This window comes from Dipodomys spectabilis, unplaced genomic scaffold, assembly GCF_019054845.1.
Source record: "Dipodomys spectabilis isolate Male_0828 unplaced genomic scaffold, ASM1905484v1 ptg000115l, whole genome shotgun sequence".
Taxonomy (NCBI): Eukaryota; Metazoa; Chordata; class Mammalia; order Rodentia; family Heteromyidae; genus Dipodomys; species Dipodomys spectabilis.
This window is the reverse complement of record NW_024870792.1, coordinates 1,893,080-1,914,367: the sequence shown is the minus strand read 5'-3', so window position 1 is coordinate 1,914,367 and position 21,288 is coordinate 1,893,080. Positions and strand designations below refer to the sequence as shown.

The 21,288-nt window shown below is 38.6% G+C and overlaps 1 protein-coding gene across 1 annotated transcript in view; it reads left to right on the top strand.

The window, feature by feature from the left end:
* The first annotated feature begins 2,418 nt into the window (after positions 1 to 2,418).
* Ccdc150 (coiled-coil domain containing 150) overlaps positions 2,419 to 21,288 on the top strand; it is a 77,064-nt gene continuing 58,194 nt past the window's right edge. Inside the window, 6 exon segments of the mRNA XM_042688381.1 lie at positions 2,419 to 2,493; positions 9,512 to 9,675; positions 14,298 to 14,518; positions 14,617 to 14,801; positions 16,471 to 16,533; positions 20,304 to 20,420. Of these exon segments, the coding sequence (XP_042544315.1) occupies positions 2,482 to 2,493; positions 9,512 to 9,675; positions 14,298 to 14,518; positions 14,617 to 14,801; positions 16,471 to 16,533; positions 20,304 to 20,420 (762 nt within the window). The 5' untranslated portion in view covers positions 2,419 to 2,481.

Genomic DNA, 21,288 nt, shown 5'->3' with positions numbered 1-21,288 from the left:
ATTTGCTGCAATGTTGAATCAACAGTAGCTCTGGAAGAAAGCAAGTGCTTTTTATACAAAAATATATAGTATAATCAAAAGAATGAAAATAGCCTCTGTTGATAAGGAGTGTTCAAAATTTATCCAATTATCCACTTACTACAAAGAATTTTTCATGCCTACTGTGTACCAGGCATTGTACCTGATATTGAAAATAAATGTAATAAAATTCCCGTTTCAAAAAGCTGATAGCCTGCTTAAGGAGAGACAAAATATACTGACAATTGCTAAGTGCTGTGGGAAGAGAGAGAGTGGCCTCATAAAGGAGGCTAAATTTCTGTTGAGTTCACTAGATTGACAGCATAAAAAGAAGAGGCCTGCCAGGCACACTGAGCAGTGCCTGTAAGCACAAATGATACTGTCCTGGTAGGGTTAAGAGTTCTTAGCGTATAGGTGAAGAGGAGCCTTGTGGATTAGATTGAAGCCATTAACATTTTCATCATATTAAATAGGAAACAGTCCAATGAGGGAGACTATTAAGAGGTTTCGAGTAAGAGTTGAAACTATCAGACATGTGTGTTGAAACTATCAGACATGTGTGTATGAGCTTGAACTCAGGTCCATAATCTCTTTTTCACTCAAGACTGGCCCTCTACTACTTGAACTACACTCCCACTTCTGGATTTTTGTTGGTTAATTGGAGATAAGAGTGTCATGGAGTCTTTTGCCTGGGATGATTTCGAACCACCATCTTCAGCCTTCTGAGTATCTAGGATTATGGGTGTAAGTCACAAATGCCTGGCTTAAGACAAGACCAATCTTGTCTTTTAATGCATAAAAGATGCATTAAAGAGAGTGAAAGGAAACCAATTAGGAGACAATTGTAGTAATACAGTGAGAGGATGTGGTCCTCATAGATCTCTAAGATTTCCATGATTAGAAGGACCTTGTTTTGTGAATGGGGACAATATGGTTAACAAATATTAAGTGAAAATCAAGAGGAAGAAGAGGGGAAAAAAATCAGTGTTTCCAGGTACTTAAAATAATAAACTTAGATTGTAAGTACAATGGATTTTCAGCTACTCAGAGACTGAATCACTGGGAAATGAATTAGTTTACTGAAGACTTCACATTCTTGTTCTAACTTTATTTGGTTTTATTCCTAAAATTTCCAGATGGTAGAAAGGGGAAAAGAAATGAAAAACACCAAAGTTAATCAGTCTGGCTGCCTGACTGCTTAATATGGAGATCAGAGAAGTAAAATGCTTACAATAAAGTCCTAGGGATTATACGTGCTGTGCATGCACATGACCCTTATCTTTTAGTTCTACACATAAATCAGACATCACTGGAAATGAAATCATATATTAGGCAAATAATTGGTTTTTTTTGCCCTGATGTTTTAAAATACATCCTCATTGACCACACTAAACGCTTTATTTGGTCCCTTTGCCTGAATTATGTATGTGGTGCTCATTTCTCTTTCATGGGATGACTTACAGGCTGATGAGCAGCTGTGGTCTGATGGGCATTCTCTCCAGATCTAGTCACTCTGCTATCTGGAGAGTTAGAATAGCCAGGCCAATTCAATCAGACACCTGCTAAGGAAATGAAACCCTTATCTCAGACTTGAGTGTTTATTATATTACAAAGCTGGATCCATTTTCAGGTGCACCTTCCAGAGAGCAGTGAGAACAACTTTAATTGCTCTAGTGATGGTAGCAAGTGTTCTGTCCAGCAATAAAAAGAATACAAGGCTATGCTGTCTTATCACTATTGAAGGTTTCCATCAAGTGCAAATACATACTCTTAAAGCAACACCTAAAAGCATCTAGTTTTATTATTTTGAATTCTCTTAGTCGCTTTTTAGTTACTCTGAGTTTAACAAAAAACGAAACAAATCCTATTCACTTACCTATCAACAAGGCAAGGCATAATTTAAGCCGAAGAGAAGAGGGAGCAGATTTTATGTGGTTTATTCTGCACTTGGCCATCACCAACAAGGACGAAGAGGTGGCTGGCTTTTTCTAACATGTTTGATCTTTTATTTTTGCCAGTTTTTAAATATTCGCTAACAAATCCTGTTACTTTCTTATCGTCTAAAGCATTTTTGAACCTAGATTTTCGCCCGCTGCAGGGTACACGCTTGCCAAAATTCACCCTTTGAGGATGGCTCAGCGGGCAGGGTGGACACAGGCGGCCCTGACAGAGCGGCACGAAAACTACATTTCCCGGCGAGCCCCGCTACAAGAACAATGCCCTCGGACGTCCTCGCTCTACGCTTCCGCACGTTCCCGGCGTGCCACGAGATACCATCCTGGGTTCCGCCCCCCGGGCGGAGGGCCCCCTTCTGGGCGGGTCAAGGAACTGCGCTTCCCAGCATGCTTTGCCCCGGGTGCGCCTGCGTACGGGAGCCGCCCGGGCTCGCGGGTAGTTCAAAATGCTGTCTTGGTTCCATGGAAACCGGCCTGTTTAAGGCAGGGCGGAGACTTCGGCCAACAGATGGATTTAGGGGTGAGGCCACCGGGCCCCTTAAGGTGGGAGGTAGAGTCGACAGCTTCGATTAGGCCACCACCTCCCCTTCTTGCTGCCCTCTGCCCTGCTAGGTTGAGCTCAGGGTCCTGGTTTCTGACCTGGGTTTGCATTGGCGTGGGGGTAGCGGAAGAGTCCCTGCACGGAGGCCTCTTGGCCTAGCTCCAGCTCTACCCTTCTTTATAGTCAGGTGGAAGGGTACAAGCTCTTAGGAAGGCTGTATTTCATTTTTGTCACTGGTTATCCTCCCTGACCTACATTTTTGTTCAGTGCATGGAGCTTGTGCTGGGACATTTTTAATGAGTTATTCTCCCATATACCATCCATAGTGATTCAGGCACTGTGCTGGGCACTTAAGACTGAAAAAGGATGAAGAAGCTAATCTTAATTTGGAGACACTCAACGTTAATTTGTCTTGGACACCCACAATCCTCCTTGATTTGTTTAACTCAGCACTCAGAACTAGGTCCTTTCTAATCTGTTGTGTTACTTGGTCTCATGGCTTCACACACTATGCATCTGCTTAAATTTAAGAATTAATCTCTTTGCCATGCAGAAGCTCTGCAATTTCATGCAATCCCATTTGTCCAACCTTTCTTTGATTTGTTGTGTTTCCGGGTCTCTATTAAGAAAATTTCGGCCTGTGTCAAGGAGACCTAGGGTTTCTCCTATTCCATCCTGTAATGTTTTCAGAGTGTCTCCTTTGACTCCGAGGTCTTTGATCCATTTGGAGTTGATTCTGGTGCAGGGTGATATATAAGGATCTAGCTTTAGTTTTCTACAAGTGATTAACCAATTTTGCCAGCACCGTTTACTGAAGAGGCTGTCTTTCTTCCATTCTATTTTTTTAGCTCCCTTATGGAAGATTATAGGTCTGTAGGTTCATAAATTATATTAAGTGAAGTAAGCCAGGCCCAAAGAAACATAGGTCCCATGGTTTCCCTTATTTGCAATATCTAGTATATGTCTGAGTCCAGCAGAAAAGGTCAGATAAGGTGATGTTAGGGAAATGAACCCTGATATATATTCAAATGTTTTTCTTTCATGCGATTGTTTCTAACACATTTATAAGATTATTTCTTTGTTGCTTTGTATGTCCCTCTCCCACGGTATAACTCCTGTTTTCACTGTATTTGATGTTGGTATAATTTGTGGAGGGGAAGGGAAAAAACAAATCGTTTAAATAGGGATACAGGTGGACCCATTGCAACAATGAGACATACAAGTAGTTATGTGGAAAACAAACTTTACAACTTTGGTGTGGGGGGGGGAGGATGGTTGGGTGAGGGATAGGGGAGGAGGATGGGATGGGAAGGGGAAACAAAGGAGGAGGCTACAATGCTTGATAAGAAATGTACTTATTATCTTGCGCATGTAATTGTAACCCCTCTGTACAGTATTTTCACAATAAAAAAGTGCTAAATCAAAAAAAAAAAAAGAATTAATCTCTCCACAACCCTCCTATGAGCTCCAGACCCACAAATTCAAACATGTGTTTGGAAATCTTTTTCTGTTTTAAATTTACATTTCCAAAGCAATTTTTAATCTTCCCTCAATCAAACTGATTCATGATAGGCTTCTCTCTCCTTACTGGTAACACCATCTTTCCAATTGCTCAGGCCAAAAACCATGGAGCAAACTTTGCTACTTCCTGTTACTTTTATCTCCTATCTCATCTGTCAGCAAACCTTATTTTACCTTGGGAACATAGCAACAAAACTGAACATTTCAGCAATTATGGAAAAAAATTAGGTGGAACACACCGTTCTGTTCAAAATATGTCAAGGAACTACCTGTTCTATCTTCTGTATCTTTTTCCAAAGATACTTTTTGCTATATCTGTGCTAGTATTAAGTGCTTGGCTTCCAATATAAATTAACATAGGCAATATAGATTGTAGGCCCAACTTGACCCTATCAAGTTGCCATAGAAATGGTCCTCTTTGCTGCCCCCTAGCAGTGTTGTCATTTTATTTGTCCATTCTGCTTATTCTTTCCATCAACTATTGCAGAGACTTCTACGTATCAAAAGAAAAGTGTTTAAAAACAAAAGGCCAGGCTCCATTTGGCTCACACCTGTAATCCTAGCTACTCAGGAAGCAGAGATCTGAGGATCAAAAGGTCTGATGATAGCCTGGGCAAGAAAGCCTGGAGACTCATCTCCAATAAGCTCAGAAAAAGCCAGAAAAGGCACTGAGACTCAAGTGGTAGAGCTGTGGCCTTGAGCACTAGGAGACAGGGAAAGGACCCAGGCCCTCATTCCAAGCCCCAGGACTAGAAAAAACAAAAACAACAAACAAACAAACACCAAGTTCTTCTCATATGAATAGGTTTAACAAATACTCATTTGGGATTGGCGGGGGGGGGGGGGGGGGGGGGGGGGGGGGGGGGGGGGAGGTCATACTAGCCAGCACCAGCACTTATTGAACCTTTTCCTTATGTTTTCCTGACTTTGTTTATAGTTAGGCATCTGGCATTGTATAGATGACTAAAGGAGAGCTCTCAAAGGACGAAGAACAAGGACTAGTGTCAAAAAGAAGAACAGGACTAGTGTCGTAATTTCTATCTTTCTTAATGGAAAAACAAAAGTCTCCCCAAAGCCTTTACAAACAAAGCTCTTACAAAGCCTGTTCACACTTCTGCCTTAAATCCCACTGCCCAGGTTACATCACATGGTTATGCCAGCTTCAGGGGAACCAGGACGTATAAATTCTCCAACTTCTTTTGGCGGGTCAATGGTGTCTACCATAACTCCTTTTTTATAGTACCCTCCCCAATGTAGCTTATTTCTAGGTAAACAATAACTAGACAACAGATGACATAAAAATAGATTGGAGCTTCAATATGTGTCTCTTCAATTTTCATCCTCAATTTTCTTCTTACATATTCTAGGCCTGGTGTTTGGCAGTAGGTCTTTCTCAGAGGTTCTTTATATTACCCAGGTAATACCATTCTAGCTCATGTAATCATATGGCCCAAGAAACTCCATATCTGGCTTTTTTTTTTTTTACAAGTTTAGAGGAACTTTTAAGTCATTATATATCTAGAGACTCCATTAATATGGACATGTGTCTTTTGTGTTTTTCTTCAAAACAAATGGAAAAATAGGAAAAAGTAACTTATAGATGGGAATTTCTTACTCCATATCTTTAAACTGATTGTTAGCAACAAATCTCTTAAAGAAGGCAACAAAAAAGTGTCAGAACTGTATACTGTTTCACAGAGGAGCATGAAGGAGAAATTCTGGTCAGAAGAAAAGATAAGTGTAAAAGTCATTTTTCTGGGATCTGTGGGGAAAAGATAGAAGGTAGTTTTAATTTGTTGTCTGTTGCTCTAATACCTCAGATGGTTAATTTGACAAGAGTAGAGTCTATTTCTATCAGTTTTGAAATCTGTGAAAGCATGATGTCGCAGTTCATGATGGCCGCCTCACAACCTGATAGAAGGAGCACATGGTAAAACAAGCAAGCATGTTAGCCTGGGTCACTCTTCATTGGAGTTTTGATCTTCATGACTGCATCTACTCTTTTTTTTTTTTTTTGGTCTGGTTGTGGGGCCTGAACTCTGGGCCTGAGCCCTGTCCCTCAGCTCTTCAGCTCAAGGCTAGCGCTCTACCACTTGAGCCACAGCACCACTTCCGGCTTTTTTCTTTTTGCTTATGTGGTGCTGAGGAATCGAACCCAGGGCCTCATGCATGCAAGGCAAGCACTCTACCACTGAGCCAACTTCCCAGCCCCTGCATCTACTCTTAATCACTGCCAAAGGCAGTATCTCCAAATAGCATAAAAATGAATTTGGTGGTTAAATTTCTAGTACATGAATTTTTAGGTGACATTCAAATAAAAGCAAAGAAGAGCTACTTTATGGTGAAGAAATGTCTGTACTGAATCTGGCAGTATTCTATTGGCTTGGCAATTAACTCAGCTTTTCCACAGCACGTCCTCCCCTATCATACTTTTGGTTCCTGTAACCAGCCCTACTGCTTCATAACTTTCTGCCCTAGACATTAGAGATTAATTTTATGTTATCTATCGGACCCAAGGTAGCACTTTTGCTGCCTGAGAAATGAGGGGAAGAGAGATACCAGATTACAGAACTAATGGGTACAAAAGCAAATTTCTAATATCCCAATTTGAACATTTGAGATCACATTCCCACAGGAATATTGTTGTAATCAGTGGCCAAGATTTACAATATGATTAGTATATAGATGTGCATACAAGATGGAGCTACAGAAAATTGTCCATATGAGTTTCCACTACCAACCATGTATAAAATAATTCTGCTCACGAATGCCTGAAAGAGAAATCTCATTTCTTTTCATTATTTAGCATCATGATTTACTTGGTGTTAGTGACTTAGAAATAGCCAATATGAGCTGGGAGCTGGTGGCTCACACTGTAATCCTAGCTACAAAGGAGGCTGACATCTGAGGATCACAGTTCAGAGCCAGCCCAGGCAGGAAAGTCCATGAGACTCTTATCTACAACAAAACACCAGAAAACTGGAAGTGGCACTGGGCTCAAGTGGTAGAGCGCTCGCCTCCAGCTGAAGGGCTCAGGGACAGCACCCAGGTCCAAGGTTCAAGCCCCACGACTGAAAAAGAAGGGGGGAAAAGAAATAACTCATATGTTTATTTCTTTTTCTTTTTGTGTGCTGGTCCTGGGGCTTGAACTCGGGGCCTGGACTCTGTCCCTGAACTTTGGCTCTGTCACTTGAACCACAGCTTCACTCTGGCTTTTGTGGCAGTTTAATGAAGATAAGAGTGTCACAGACTTTCCTGCCCAGTCTGGCTTTGCACTGTAATCCTCAGATCTCAGCCTCCTGAGTAGTTAGGATTACAGGTGTGAGCCACTGGTGCCTGGCTTGTTTGTTGTTTTTAAGAAAATCACATATTGGCAATTGTAAGAGAAAATTCAGATTAACTTCATTTGAGGTGTCTTTTTTTAGTTAATAAAATTGTATACATTACAGGATTATAGTTTGATAACAATACATGTTTATAAAAAGTAATTAGCATTTCCCTCTCAGACATTTATCATGTGTTTTGAGAACTTTAAAACTTCTTTGTAATTCTTTTTTTCTTTTTTCTTTTTTTTTTATTGTGAGAATACTGTACAGAGGAGTTACAATTACATGGGCAAGATAATGAGTACATTTCTTATCAAGCATAGTTGCCGTCTCTTTGTTTCCCCTTCCCATCCCTTCCCATACTCCCCCTCCCAAAAAAGATGGAGAAACGAGATTCTTTTTTTTTTTTTGTCTGTCATGGGGCTTGAACTCTGGGCCTGGGCTCTGTCCCTGCGCTATTCAGCTCAAGGCGAGCGCTCCACCACTTGAGCCATAGCACCACTTCTTCTTTGTAATTCTTCATAAAATATTTAAGAATAAATAATTGTGAACTACAGTCACTCTGATGTCATACATTAGAACTGATTTTTTTCCATGCACCTGTATTTTGGTATCTGAGATTTGTTAAGAGTTCTTTTGTGCCCTGACATATATCCTGTGCTGGTGAAAGAGAAATGTATATTCTGCAACCATTGGATAAAATATTCTGTAATGTCATTTGGTCAGCTGACATTTCTTTGTTGATTTATTGTTGTGTTTTTTTTTTAAACCTGGATAATCTGTCCATTGATGTATGTGAACTACTGAAGTCCTTTACAATAGTTGTTTTGGAGTCTTTTCTCCCATTAGATTTAATGTTTGCTTTGTAAAAATGGACTTGCTGTGTTGGGTGCATTTGTATTTACAATTGGTATATCCATCTGTTGAATTGATCCTTTTCTCATTATTTAGTAACTTTCTTTGTCTTTGTTTACATTTTTTTACTTAAAGTTTATTTTTTGTAATATAGAAACAGCCATTCTTGTTCCTTTTTTTTTCTATTTGCCTGACATTTTTTTTAACTTTACTTACAGTCTATGTGTTTCTTTACCATTCTTGGAGTATGTATGAGAGCATTTCTGGAGGTTAGTAAAGCCTACTGTGAATATGTTTTGTAGGCCCCAAAGGAGGAAGCCTGCTAGTGTAGTCATTCACTCTTGCTGCTTCCTGGCTGTCATGCCCAGCCCTACATGATGGGCTGAAACCTCTGAAACTGTGAACCAAACATAAATCTTTTCTCCTTCAAGTTATATTTGTATAGCAATGAAAAAGTCTGAATAACACAACAACTTGAGAAAAGAAGGGTTTGTGGCTCATAGTTTCAGAAACTTGAGTCCATTGTCACTTGGCTCATTGCTGTGGGCCTGTGGTGAAGCAGAATATCATGGTAGAGAGTGTAGTGGACCAGAGCTGCTCCCTTATTGGCAGCCAAGAAGCAGAGAGACAGGTAAGAGCTAGGAACAAGATATAGCCTTCAAAGGTATACCCCTAATGAACTTAAACCAGACCTTACCTAATAGACCATTCAGTATGAATTCATTCATGGATTAATCTATGGGCATTAACACTTTTATGATCCAATCACATCTCTGGTTGGCTCCACCAGATGGGGACCAGGTCTTTAACATGAGAGCCTTTTGGGGAATTGTAACATTATCATGAAAACATCTGGTGACAAAAAAGAATATTCTTCCCTCAGCTAAGCTACAGGTCCTACTTTGTGGCAAACTATAGCAAATAGGATATACTAAGTTATAATGCAATAACAACCTATTCAACAATCTCATTGGCCTGCAACAACATAGGTTTATTGCTCACTTACATATGTCATGGAGAGAGGTCATAGACCCTAGATAGGGAGAAAGCCTTATTTCTAATGTTGCTTGTCTCGTGGAGGTGAACAAAAGGGACAGATGGTGAACAACAACCTGAGGTTAAAGCTTCTACTCATTTTTATTTTTTTCTACTCATAGTTAATTGGCCGAAGTATGACATATGGCAGTTCCTTGGGTTAAAAGGATACTAATGCATAGTCCTCCCATAGGGAGATATAATGACTATTCTGATCAATAAGTGAGCCTACCATGTTAATATTGAGACTTTAATCTTAGGTGCATATGGAAAATAGAATGTGCAGACCTGTCATCTCTCCAACCCATGTCAATGCTACAGCTTCTGAAGCATTCACAGTTCTTCAACAAAGGATGAGAGTAGTTAAGGAACAGACCAGTTCTCTGAGAGATGACCTACTAACGTTGGACTATGGTGAAAAAAGGTAACAAAGACAAATGAAGTAGATTGCTGCAGGTTAGGAAAATTTTTCTTTGCTGCTTAGAAATAAGGGATCTCAATGGTTTGGCAGAGAATTGAGAAATAACTTTAATTTGAATGTAAGTTTAAAAATATTTGCCAGATAAAGAGTTGTCATTCTGTGACAGAGTCTGTTAAGTGTTTCATTGCCATGACAAAATAACTGAGAGAGCAATTTATTTTTAGCTCATTGTTTTAGAAGTTTGAATCCATAGTTATCACTATGGGTCTGTGGTAAGCCAAAGCATTTAGCAAAGAGGATATAGTGCATTAGAGCTGGCTGCTTATCATGACAGTCAGGAAGGAAAGAGAGGAGTAAGGAAGGGAGAAAGAGAAAATGAATGAGAAAGGAGCAGAAAGGGTCCAGGCCCAGATATATAGCCACACCCCCAGTTGACTTCCTCCAGTCAGGCCCTACTTCCTAATAGCCAATTCAATATGAATTGGACAGATCCATTGATGAAATTACCACCCACACAATCCAATAGCCTCTCAGTGATAAACTCACCAGCTGGGGATCATGCCTCTAACACTTGAGCCTGTTGGGTAACACTTTCTATATAAACCATAACACAGAGCTATTGGCACTATTCTTTATAGTTAAAGAAAATGTGAGTTAGGGTTGAGTTCCATTTGCTCATGCCTGTAATATTAGCTGTGTGGGAGTCTAAAGAATGTCACAGCTTAAGACCAGCCCAACCAAAAAGTTCTCCATTCCTTTTCAACCCATTGCTGAGTTATGTCTGCCACTCCAGGCTAAATAAGAAGCTGAGATTGGGCATGTTTTGTAGAAAAGTCAGAGGAACTCCATCTCCATGAAACAGAAGTTGGGCATGGTGGTACCTGCCTGTGATCTCATCAAAGCTGAAAAATGGAGGCTCAACCAGTGAAAAATAGGGCTCAATGATATTGTGCCAGCCTAGAAAGAGTGAAGCCTTGAGTTCAAATCATCTGTACCTCAAAAAGATTATTACTTAGGTATAAAATTTTAATATTTTGGGGGCTGGGAAGATGGCTCAGTGGTAGAGTGCTTGCCTTGCATGCCTGAGGCCCTGGGTTCAATTCCTCAGCACCATATAAGCAAAAAAAGAAAAAAAGCCGGAGGTGGCGCTGTGGCTCAAGTGGTAGAGTGCTAGCCTTGAGCTGAAGAGCTGAGGGACAGCACCCAGGCCCAGAGTTCAGGCCCCACTACCGGACCCAAAAAAAAAAAAAATTTAATATTTTGTTTATCTTTGAAATGATTGAAAACTATTTTTCATGTTATGAAATTTTTAGTTCTAATTTAAAATCTACTGAAGGAAAAACTTGAAATGTTTCATGCTATTAATTTATCATTAGTTTCTCCTATATCAACTTAAAAGAAAGATTTGAAATCTTTAAAGTTTTCACAATTTAGAATAAGATACTAAAAAACTTCATCCCTAGTGCTACTAAAAAAGTTTGTCCTGTTTGACTACTTTTGCTTTTGTTATCTGTGTTTTTTTCAATAAGTTTTTTATTATGAAAATACTGTACAGAAGGGTTAGTGACATGAGCAAGGTGTTATCTGTGTTTTGAAAGTCATATCCAAGAAATCATTGTCAAGTACAAAGTAAAAGCATTCCCTTTCATTTTCTTTCTTTTTTGGGGGGGGTTGGTCGTGGGCTTTGAACTCTGGGCTTGGGTGCTTTTTTTTTTTGCTGTCCTTGCGCTCTTCAGCTCAAGGCAAGCGCTCTACTGCTTGAGCTACAGTGCCACTTCGGTTTTCTAGTGGTTTTTATTGGAGATAAGAGTCTCACGGACTTTCCTGCCCCGGGTTGGCTTTGAACCAAAATCCTCAGATCTCAGCCTCCTGAGTAGCTAGGATTACAGGTTTGAGCCACCAGTGCTCGGCCCCTTTCATTTTCTTATAGAAGTTTGTTTCAGTTCTTCACTTAAGTCCTTAATGTATTTTTGATTCTTATATATGGTTTGTACAAAGGGGCCAGTTTAATTCTTCGGCATGTGGACAACCTGTTTTCCTAATATCATATATTGAAGAGATTGTCCTATTGCTGTTGTATATTCTTAGCATTTTTATTAAAAATAAATTAATTAGGGCTGGGAAGGTGGCTCAGTGGTAGAGCGCTTGCCTTGCATGCCTGAGGCCCTGGGTTCAATTCCTCAGCACCACATAAGCAAAAAAGAAAAAAGCCGGAAGTGGTGCTGTGGCTCAAGTGGTAGAGCGCTAGCCTTGAGCTGAAGAGCTGAGGGATAGCGCCCAGGCCCAGAGTTCAGGCCCCATGACTGGACCCCCCCCCCCCCAAAAAAATTAATTAATTAATTAATTATAAATACAGAGATTATTTCTGTGCTCTCCATCCTGTTCTACTGGGTAATATATCTGTTTCTTTGTTGTTGTTTTTTTCTTGCTGGTCCTGGGACTTGAACTCAGGGACTCAGGGCCTAGGAGCTGTCCCTGAGACTATTTTAGGTTCAAGGCAAGCACTCTGCCACTTGAGCCACAGTTCCATTTCTGGATTTTTTTTTTGGTAGTTTATTGGAGGTAAAAGTCTCATGAACTTTCCTGCCCAGGCTGACTTCCAACCTCAGTCATCAGAGCTCTGCCTCCCAAGTAGCTAGGATTACAGTGTGAGAGTACCTGCCTCTGGTTTTATAACATATTTATATTCTTTTTCTTTATATAAAATATTTATATTATATTATCTTTATATAATATTTATATTACATTTACATAATATGTTATATATTATATACACTATATATTTAGATATATAATTAGCAACACTAAATTATATATTTAGATATATAATTAGCAACATTAGGTAGTTTTACTTCTTCCTTCCTGATCCGTATGCCTTGTGTTTCTTTTTCTTCCATGATTACTCTGGCTAGGATTTTCAATACCATGTTGAGTCTGATAGAGGAAATAGGCATCTTTGTCTCATTCTTTTTCTGGACAAAGCTTTCACCATTAAGCATAATGCCAACTGTGTACTTGCCATTTCTAGCCTCTGTTGTGTTAAGGAACATTCATTCTCTATTTAATTTGTTGTGAGTTTTTATCATGGAAGAACATCAAATTTTCTCACATGGTATTTTTTGCATTTATTGAGATGATCACATGAGTTTTGCTTTTCAGTGCCTTTGAGTCAGGTAAGATAAATGAGAGTACAGACCATCCAGATACAGCAGGAAAGGATGGTATTTTAGATGTGTTTCCCAGTTCTTTATATGTTCAGGGTGAAGCCACGAACAGGCATTTATCATCTATTGTCTTTGCACTAGTAGGCAAGAGTATCTATGTCAGACATTTCCACTCTAAGTCAGTATGTACTCTCTGATCATAGTGGGTCTATTGTGTGTCCACTTCCTCATTTTTTCTGGTTGAGGGAGGCAGAGCCTTATCAACTCTCAGCGCACAGCAGAGGTTGTAGTAACCAATGCATAGATAGCCTCCTTTCAGAGTGGCTTTGGAGATCTGAAGTTTTTGTCGTTGTAATGTAAGAAAGAGAATTCAGGGAGTGTGCACTCTTTTTTCAGGCTGCTGGAGGTCTACTGTTTATGTTAGTTATGTTAGTTAGAAGACAGTCCTTCAAATTGCCACTGGAAGATGATGCAGAGAAATCCTTTCTAGACAGAAACCTAATGCTGTGCATTTAAGCTTGCTCTGCTCCCCAAGAATGTAGTCCCTAAAAGTGCTTGCACTACTGCTTAAAACTGCCTCTTGATATTGTGATCTAGGAGAACTCTCATGTGCTTACTCCCCTCAGCTCCCAGAGCCTGGAGGATGAGATTGCAGTTCCTCTAGTGGGAGCTATAAACATTGCACTTGATAGTGACCCATTCTTCCAGGAGGAATTTGTAAACTGGAGTTGCCAGTGGGATGAGCTGCAGAGAGGGCATAGGAAGTGCTGAGTCTTCTTTAGGCTGTTGAAGGTCAACATGTGTCACCAGTTAACAATTTTCTGATGTAAGTTAGTCAGCTGTTATTACACTATCAGCAGTAACAGTTGTCAGAATACATTGGCAAACCTTTTTCAGAGAGAAACCTAGAAGTGTTGAATTTTATCCCATTCTCTGCTCTGATGTTGGAGAATTATATCCCTGGAAGCTCTTGCCTGTGCTTGGATATCTCCTACTTTGTTCTGAGGTCTAATGAGATATATATTCAGGATCCCTTCTACATTCAGACATAGGCAAATTGCAAGCCAAATATTGGATAACCTTGGAGTACAATATGTGTGGCACAAATGCTTCTCTCTTTGGGTAAATGCTGGAAGATCCCTTCTCAGGTGTGTAGTTTAATATCCATGGATAGTTTTGTGCCTGGACTGTACCTCATCTTTTTCTACCTGGTTGATACTGATGCTTGCCAGAAGAGTCACAGCATTTCTAATTTTCTTCTTGACATAGAGGGAATTGATCTTATATAGGTGTTTATTTGGTAGGTTTGTGGGTGGAGGGAACATCAGAAGTAGCCGTATTTGACAATGTTGGTGATTGTTTATTATATTCTTATTAGAAAGGTTACATGGACTCAATGGTTAGGATCACCATGATACACATTGCACTGCATAATATTGTTATATTGGGATCTTTGTCCAGAGGTCCGCTGGAAATTCCAATCTATTTAGAAGACACTACTAGCCAGAAAGTCATTAGTCCTATCCAGAGTGAAATAATTTGTCCAGGACAAAAAGATATTTTATGGAAGAACTGTGAGCTTCTGGTGAATCGAATGTACCATCTGGAAAGTCTCATCCAGTCCTTGAAGATGAGCATCTTTCATCTACAAAGTGAAAAAGATTTGAATCCACAGAAAACAGGTATGGAGAGAAGAGAATATTATCCTCTGTGGGCATCTGAGTTTATGATTCTTTACCTTCCTTGTACTACTTGATGCCACTCCTGTGCTGTCTGGTAGCTTTTCTGAAGGATCGATTGAATACAATAGAGGAGGAACATTCCAAAGATCTGAAGCTGTTGCATCTTGAAGTGATGAGTTTGCGCCAGCAACTGAGAGATGTCAAAGAGGGAGAAGGAAACACACAAAATGAAGCTCATAGGTTGACTGCCACTCTGGAAATGGCCTCAGAGATAAAGGTTTGAGTCCACATTTCTGAAGTACAAAGTTACTTTATATCAGCTGGAAGTAGCATCAGACCAATAAAACTGATGTAAAAATAGGTGATATTAGTGTAAAGATTCTTGATACATTTCACATGTATGTGCATCAATAACCTAAAGTACTATGTACTGCTAGTAACTGTTTATAGTATATAAGGAATAGTAAGCATCCAGAGGTATGAGAAGTCTGTCCTTTTCAAAGCTTATATGATGGTTGAAGCACAAGGCATACTATGATAAATAGGAAGAAATAAGAGTGTAACAAAAGTGTTATAGGATGGTATGGGACATGTGAATATTTAATAGCAAAGGCTCTTTGTTCAGGCATGTTTGAAAAGGGTGAGCATGCCCTGTCTAGAATAGATCAGGTAGGCTTTAGAAAACAGATAATAGGACTTGAGCTCAACCTTTAGGAGGCAAAGTAGGAGGGAAAGGTCATTTCAATGAGCATATGCAGGTAAAGGAAAGAATTAGGTCTACAAGGATATCCTATGAAATAGGACACCATTGGCCTGTTTAATAGTAAGAGTACTCTGGACCAGAGGGAAGTCACTTGTCCAAGATAACCACATGCCTGGCTTCTTCCTATAATCCAGGTTTGAGCCAGATCATTCCACTGGGTGAAATATGTAAACTAGGCTGACAGGAGTAAGAATTTGTTTGTGGAAAATAAACTGGATATGAAGTAGGTATCACATTGTAGAGGTCTCAAAATCATTGTGTACATTTATGTACATAATTATGTACATAATCATTATGTCATCATTATAACCAACAATTGTATAGTTCCTATGGAGAATGATTTTTTAAAATAGTGAAATGATTAATAAAAGCAGAGGAGAGCACCGGTAGTTCACGCCTGAAATCCTAGCTACTCAGGAGTCTGAGATCTGAAGACCATGGTTCTAGGCAAGCCCAGGCAAGAAAGCAGAAAAGTCTATGAGATTTTTATTTCCAATTAAGCACCAAAATGTTGGAAGTAGAGCTGTGGCTCAAGTTAGGAGCTCTAGCCTTGCAAAAAAAAGCACAGGGACAGCACCCAAGCTCTAACTTTCAAGCCCCAGGATTGGCACCAGAAAAATAAATCACAAAAACAAACAAAAAAACAAACAGGAAAAAAGGCAGAGAAAACAAATTAGGCAGTATTTTAGAGTACTGATTATGGGGAGAGGAGAATGGAGTCAGGAAAAGTAATTAGGATTTGAATTGTATTATTTGCACTATGAGTCTAATAGCTAATTAGGTCAAAACCAGTATTGTGGAATTCTGAAAGGGAACATACTCCAGAATATAGTATTGGATATAGACTGAAGGTAGGAAAGAAGGCAAAAACAATTTTGAGATTTTATGTCTAGGACTTTAGTGCCACTAATAATAATTTAAAAAAAAGAATAAGTAATAAGTCCTTGGCTTTTAAGTATGAATGATATTTGATGCTAGGAAAATAAGAGCTCTTAAAATAAGAAAGATTCTTTGTAAGAAAATATTGGTCAATTTCTAGTTTGTCCTCTAATCAGTCAATTTTAACACAAGAGATGGATGTGATTACTATTTCTGATCTAAAAGCCATGAATCAAAGTAATAATTGATATACCTATAGATAATATCTGCCATTTCAATTTAGAATCTTTTCTCTTTCTCCTTTTAAAAGAATGCAGCTATTGAAGAGGAATTGAAAACCACAAAACGTAAAATGAACCATAAAGTTCAAGAGGTAAGAAAAAAGATACTGGAGCAAGAGAAAGAATTGGAATTTCTGAGGGGGAAAGAAAGAAAATAGAGAATGAAAAGGACCTTTTGAAGAAGAAAGTATGTTTTACTTATGCCTTTTTTGAAAGCATAAATATGCTTTATTAAAGAAAGACTTTAAGAAGTGCAACATATAATTAAAGTGTGAGTGCTAGCCCTACATTAAGACTTCCTTTGGCTTTAATACTGCAATAAGCTAGGGAAAAAATTGCCCTAAAAGCCATGCCCACATGCTGCATTCCTTCATGTAATGACCTTTTAATCTAAAGTTGTATTTACAATTAAAAGCTAGCTGGGTGTTGGTGGCTTATACCTGTAATCCTAGCTACTCAAGAGGCTGAGATCTGAGGATCATGGTTCAAAACCAGCCTAAGTGTGAAAGTTTATAAGATGCTCATCTCCAACTAACCACCAAAAACCCAGAAGTGGAGCTGTGGCTCAAATGGTAGAGCACTAGCCTTGAATGAAAAAGCTAAGGGACAAGACTCAGGCCCTGAGTTCAGTGTCAGCACAAACGTGAAAACAATTAAAGACAATTTAAAAAGCTATGATATGCTCTAATTTTACCTTGAAATATTAATTTCAGTCTTGTTTGGGGAATTAAGAAGTGGCTGCTACAAGCTGTTGAACTAAAATTTTGTAGCTGAAAATAGTGATAAAAGTCAGAAAAGGGCTGGGAAGGTGGCTCAGTGGTAGAGTGCTTGCCTTGCATGAATGAGGCCCTGGGTTTGATTCCTCAGCACCACATAAGCAGAAAAAAAAAAGTCGGAAGTGGAGCTGTGGCTCAAGTGCTAGAATGCTAGCCTTGAGCTAAAGAGCTGAGGGACAGCGCCCAGGCCCAGAGTTCAGGCACATGACTAACCCCCCCCCCAAAAAAAAAACAGTCAGAAAAATTACTAATCTAATATATTTGACAATAGACTAAAATTCTCAGTGTTCCTGACCAAATATTGTCATTAGTCTAAAACAAAAGGGTCAAAGTATATTTAAAACCTTTAAAATATGTATATATATATTTGTAGTGCTTGAAGCATCAAGCATAGCTATCTAGAAAATTATTATTATAGAGAATATTATTTGCTAGTAATTTATGATTGCTCTTAGAATGTTTTCATGTTTTTACATATTTCAATAGACTTTTAGAGCAGCTTTATGTTTATAGAAAACGTGTGCAGAAAAGAATTCCCATATACCTCCTACTCATTCTCACAGGTTTGTTTTAAACAGACCACATTAGTGTGATACTTGGTATATTTGATGAACCACTATTGATCCAGTTGAAGCCCACAGTTTATTCTAGAATTCACTTCTTGTCCTTGTGCACTTCTGAGTTTGGGCCAATTCACAATGTATGTGTCTACCATTACAGGATTATCCAGAGTAATTTCACTGCCCCAAAGATAAACTATACTTACCTACTCATCCCTCTCTACTCTTCCCTCTGATCCCTTGGCAACCACTTTGCCATCTATAAAGTTTTGTTGTCATTGGAATTATACAGTATATAACCTTTGTGAACTGACTGCCTTCACTTAGCATATTTAAAGTTCCTTCATATGGTTTGTATCCTTTTAATTGATGAGCAATATTGCATTGTATGTACCATAGCTTGTTCATCCATTCACTTATTGAAGAACATTTTGTTTGATTACGATTACTGACAATAAGAAATAAAGCTTCTATAAATATTTGTATTATGGATATTTATGTGAACATAAGATTTCAACTCATTTGGGTAAATAACCTAGGGATGTATAACATTGGGTTAATGATAAGCCTATGGTTTAGCTTTGTTAGAAACTGCCCAATCATCTTACAAAATGACTGCCAGCAAGGAATAAGCTGGCCAAATAAGAACATAGTTCTCCATCTTTACCAGCATTTGATAAGTATTTTGATTTTTTGCCATTCTACTTTGTATGTAATGGTCTCTTATTTTGCAGTTTACGAGTGAAGTTTTTTTTTAGTGGTACTGGAGTCAAAACTCAGTCTTGTGCTTGCTAGGCAGGTACCCATCCATTTGAATTATGCCCTCTAGCCCTTTTTGCTTTCTATTTTTCAAATAGGATCTTAGTTTTTGTCTGGACTGGCCTGAACTGATATTCTCCTGTTTCCCTTTTCAGTAGATTACAGGTGCATGCCACTATGCTCAGATTTTTAATGAATGGTTGAGATGGGGTCCTCATTGCTACCAGCTTGTCCAAGCTGGCCTCAGACCATGAACTTCCTGGTCTTGTTTTTTTTTCTTGAGTTTAAACTTATTTTGATTAGTTTAAGAGTGTTTTTTGTATATTTTGGATATTGTATGATTGTATGTGACTTGTGTCCCCTGCCAGTTCATGTGTTGGAAAATTGATCCCCAGTATAGTAGTGTTTGGAAGTGAGACCTTTAAGAGTTTTTCTAACTACTACATCTAGCTAGCTCCTGAAAGACAATTACAGGGTTTTAATGTCAGACACAATGAGCAGAGATCAAATAGATATTTTTGTATTATAATGACACAGGATCCAAGTTCTTTCATGTTAATGAACACTGTTATTTAACAGTTACTTCATTAGTTAGACTTTCAAAGTCCAAAACAGAATTAGGTGATACTGGGATCTGAACTCAAAACCTTACGGTTGCTAAGCATCTATCTACTTTAACCCTTTATTTTTTTCAGGTTGGGCCTCACATTTTTTGTCCTGGGCAAACCTGGACTGTGATCTTCCTATTTTGGGCTCCCATGTAGATGGCATACAGGCAAGAAGTACTACACTCAGGTTTTTGGTTAAGATAGGGTCTCACTAATTTTTTGCTTGGGCTAGCTACCCACTGTACAAGCTTCCTGATACCCATTTCCAGAGTATCTGCAATTTAGACTTAAGCCATTATACCTGATCTTGAAATAGCTTCTAGAAGTATGGTTATAATACTACAAAATTAAAACAATGTAAGATATAGGAAAGTGAGTTGAAAAATAGAACAAGATAATACAGAAATGAAGTAAATACATACTAAGATATGATGCTAGCACTTTTTCTACTTATTTTGAAAGTTTGAATGCATTAAACATCTATTTTATATTACAACACCAACACACATACATATTACAGAACCATTTTATGAAGCAGGACTTATCTGCTTATCTCAACATTCTATTCTCTTTCCTTCCTTCTTCCTTCCTTCTTCCTCTTCCTTCTCTTCCTTCTTCTTTTCCCCTCCTCTTTCTCCCCCTCCTCTTTTTTCTTCTTTTCCTATTCTTCCTCCTCCTCTGTTCCTTCTCCTTTTTTGTGCTGGTATCATGACTTGAACTCAGGTCATCTTGCATGCTTCTTTCTTGTTCATGCCTGGTGTTCTACCACTTGAATCACTCTTCTAGTCTGGCATTTTGTTAGTTAATAGGAGAAAGTGTCTCTAGAACTTTTCTTCCTAGGTAAATTTTGCCTCCTGAGTAGCCAGAATGATAGGCATAAGCCACTGGCCCCCAGCTTCTGCTCTTCTTTTTCTAAGTGCTGCTTGCAAGTAACTTACAATACAATACAGTAAGAAGATAAGGGCAGCAACAGATTTGACTTCATACTTTTATATATTAGGGAGAAACAAGAGCATGCCTTTATGCATACATATGTATAAGAGCATGACTGTAAATAAAGAATGTTCAATTCCGAGATGGTGTATCTGGCAACTTTGATTTTTGGGAAACTGGCATATGATATTCCTTAGACTGGCTTAACTTCAATGTTGCTATGTAGCTGAGGAGACAGCTGGCTTTGGAGAAGCATGTCAGAGAATCTCTTGAGAGATCTGGATCAGCTATGCTACTCAAAGTACAGGAAATGGGATCAGCAGTGGAAGTGGAACAGAAACAGGTACAAAATTCCCTTTTCTTACCCGTGTTAGGGAAGTAAAAAAGAATTTACCTATAAACATTATTTTGTCAATTTTCTCCAAATTTATTATTTATTTTCTTTAATCTCTGCTAACATTCTTGCTACAACTTAAGGTAATTGTGGTACAAAATGACTCTAATGTTATTTAATACAGTTCCTAATTAATGAATATGATAGCTAATGCCCAGAGAAGTTAATTTGCCTCAGGCTTCACAGCATGGACTTGTAGCTCTAGGTACAGTAACTCTTCCTTGCCCATGTACTCTCTGCTAGAGGCACTGATTTTGGAAATCATTAGTCTGATCTCATCATGTCTCTCACCCTATGCTGTGTGTCTGTGATTTGGCTAGACAACAAAGACTAAGTTGAACTAACACTTGAAGCAAAGATCCAACAGTGAAATAATCAGGAACATACTTATACTGCTGTTGTCAATTACTATTGTTTATTTTAACACAATGTGTGCCTTCATTGTAGTTATTTTTTGAAGTCCTTATATGACATTTAGAGTATGTTCTAACTACTAAACACAATTCGTATTTTCATAATTTAATGCCTGTATTCAGATTACATTCTTCTTATTTTGACCAATGACTGTTCTTCACCACTCACTTATGAAAAGGATTCTACTTAAGGAATTCACAAATAATCCTTTAGTGATGTAAATCAACCATTAGCTACATGTGTGAATGCTGCTAAGTTGAAATTAGTTAAGCATTTTAAAACTGACTATTAAAAAAAAAACTGTTTACTTCTTCACTCACTTTGGCCACATTTCACATTCTCAGTAGCCTCCTCTGGCTGATGACTGTGTGTGCTACAAGTGCCCAAAATGTGCCGTTGGACA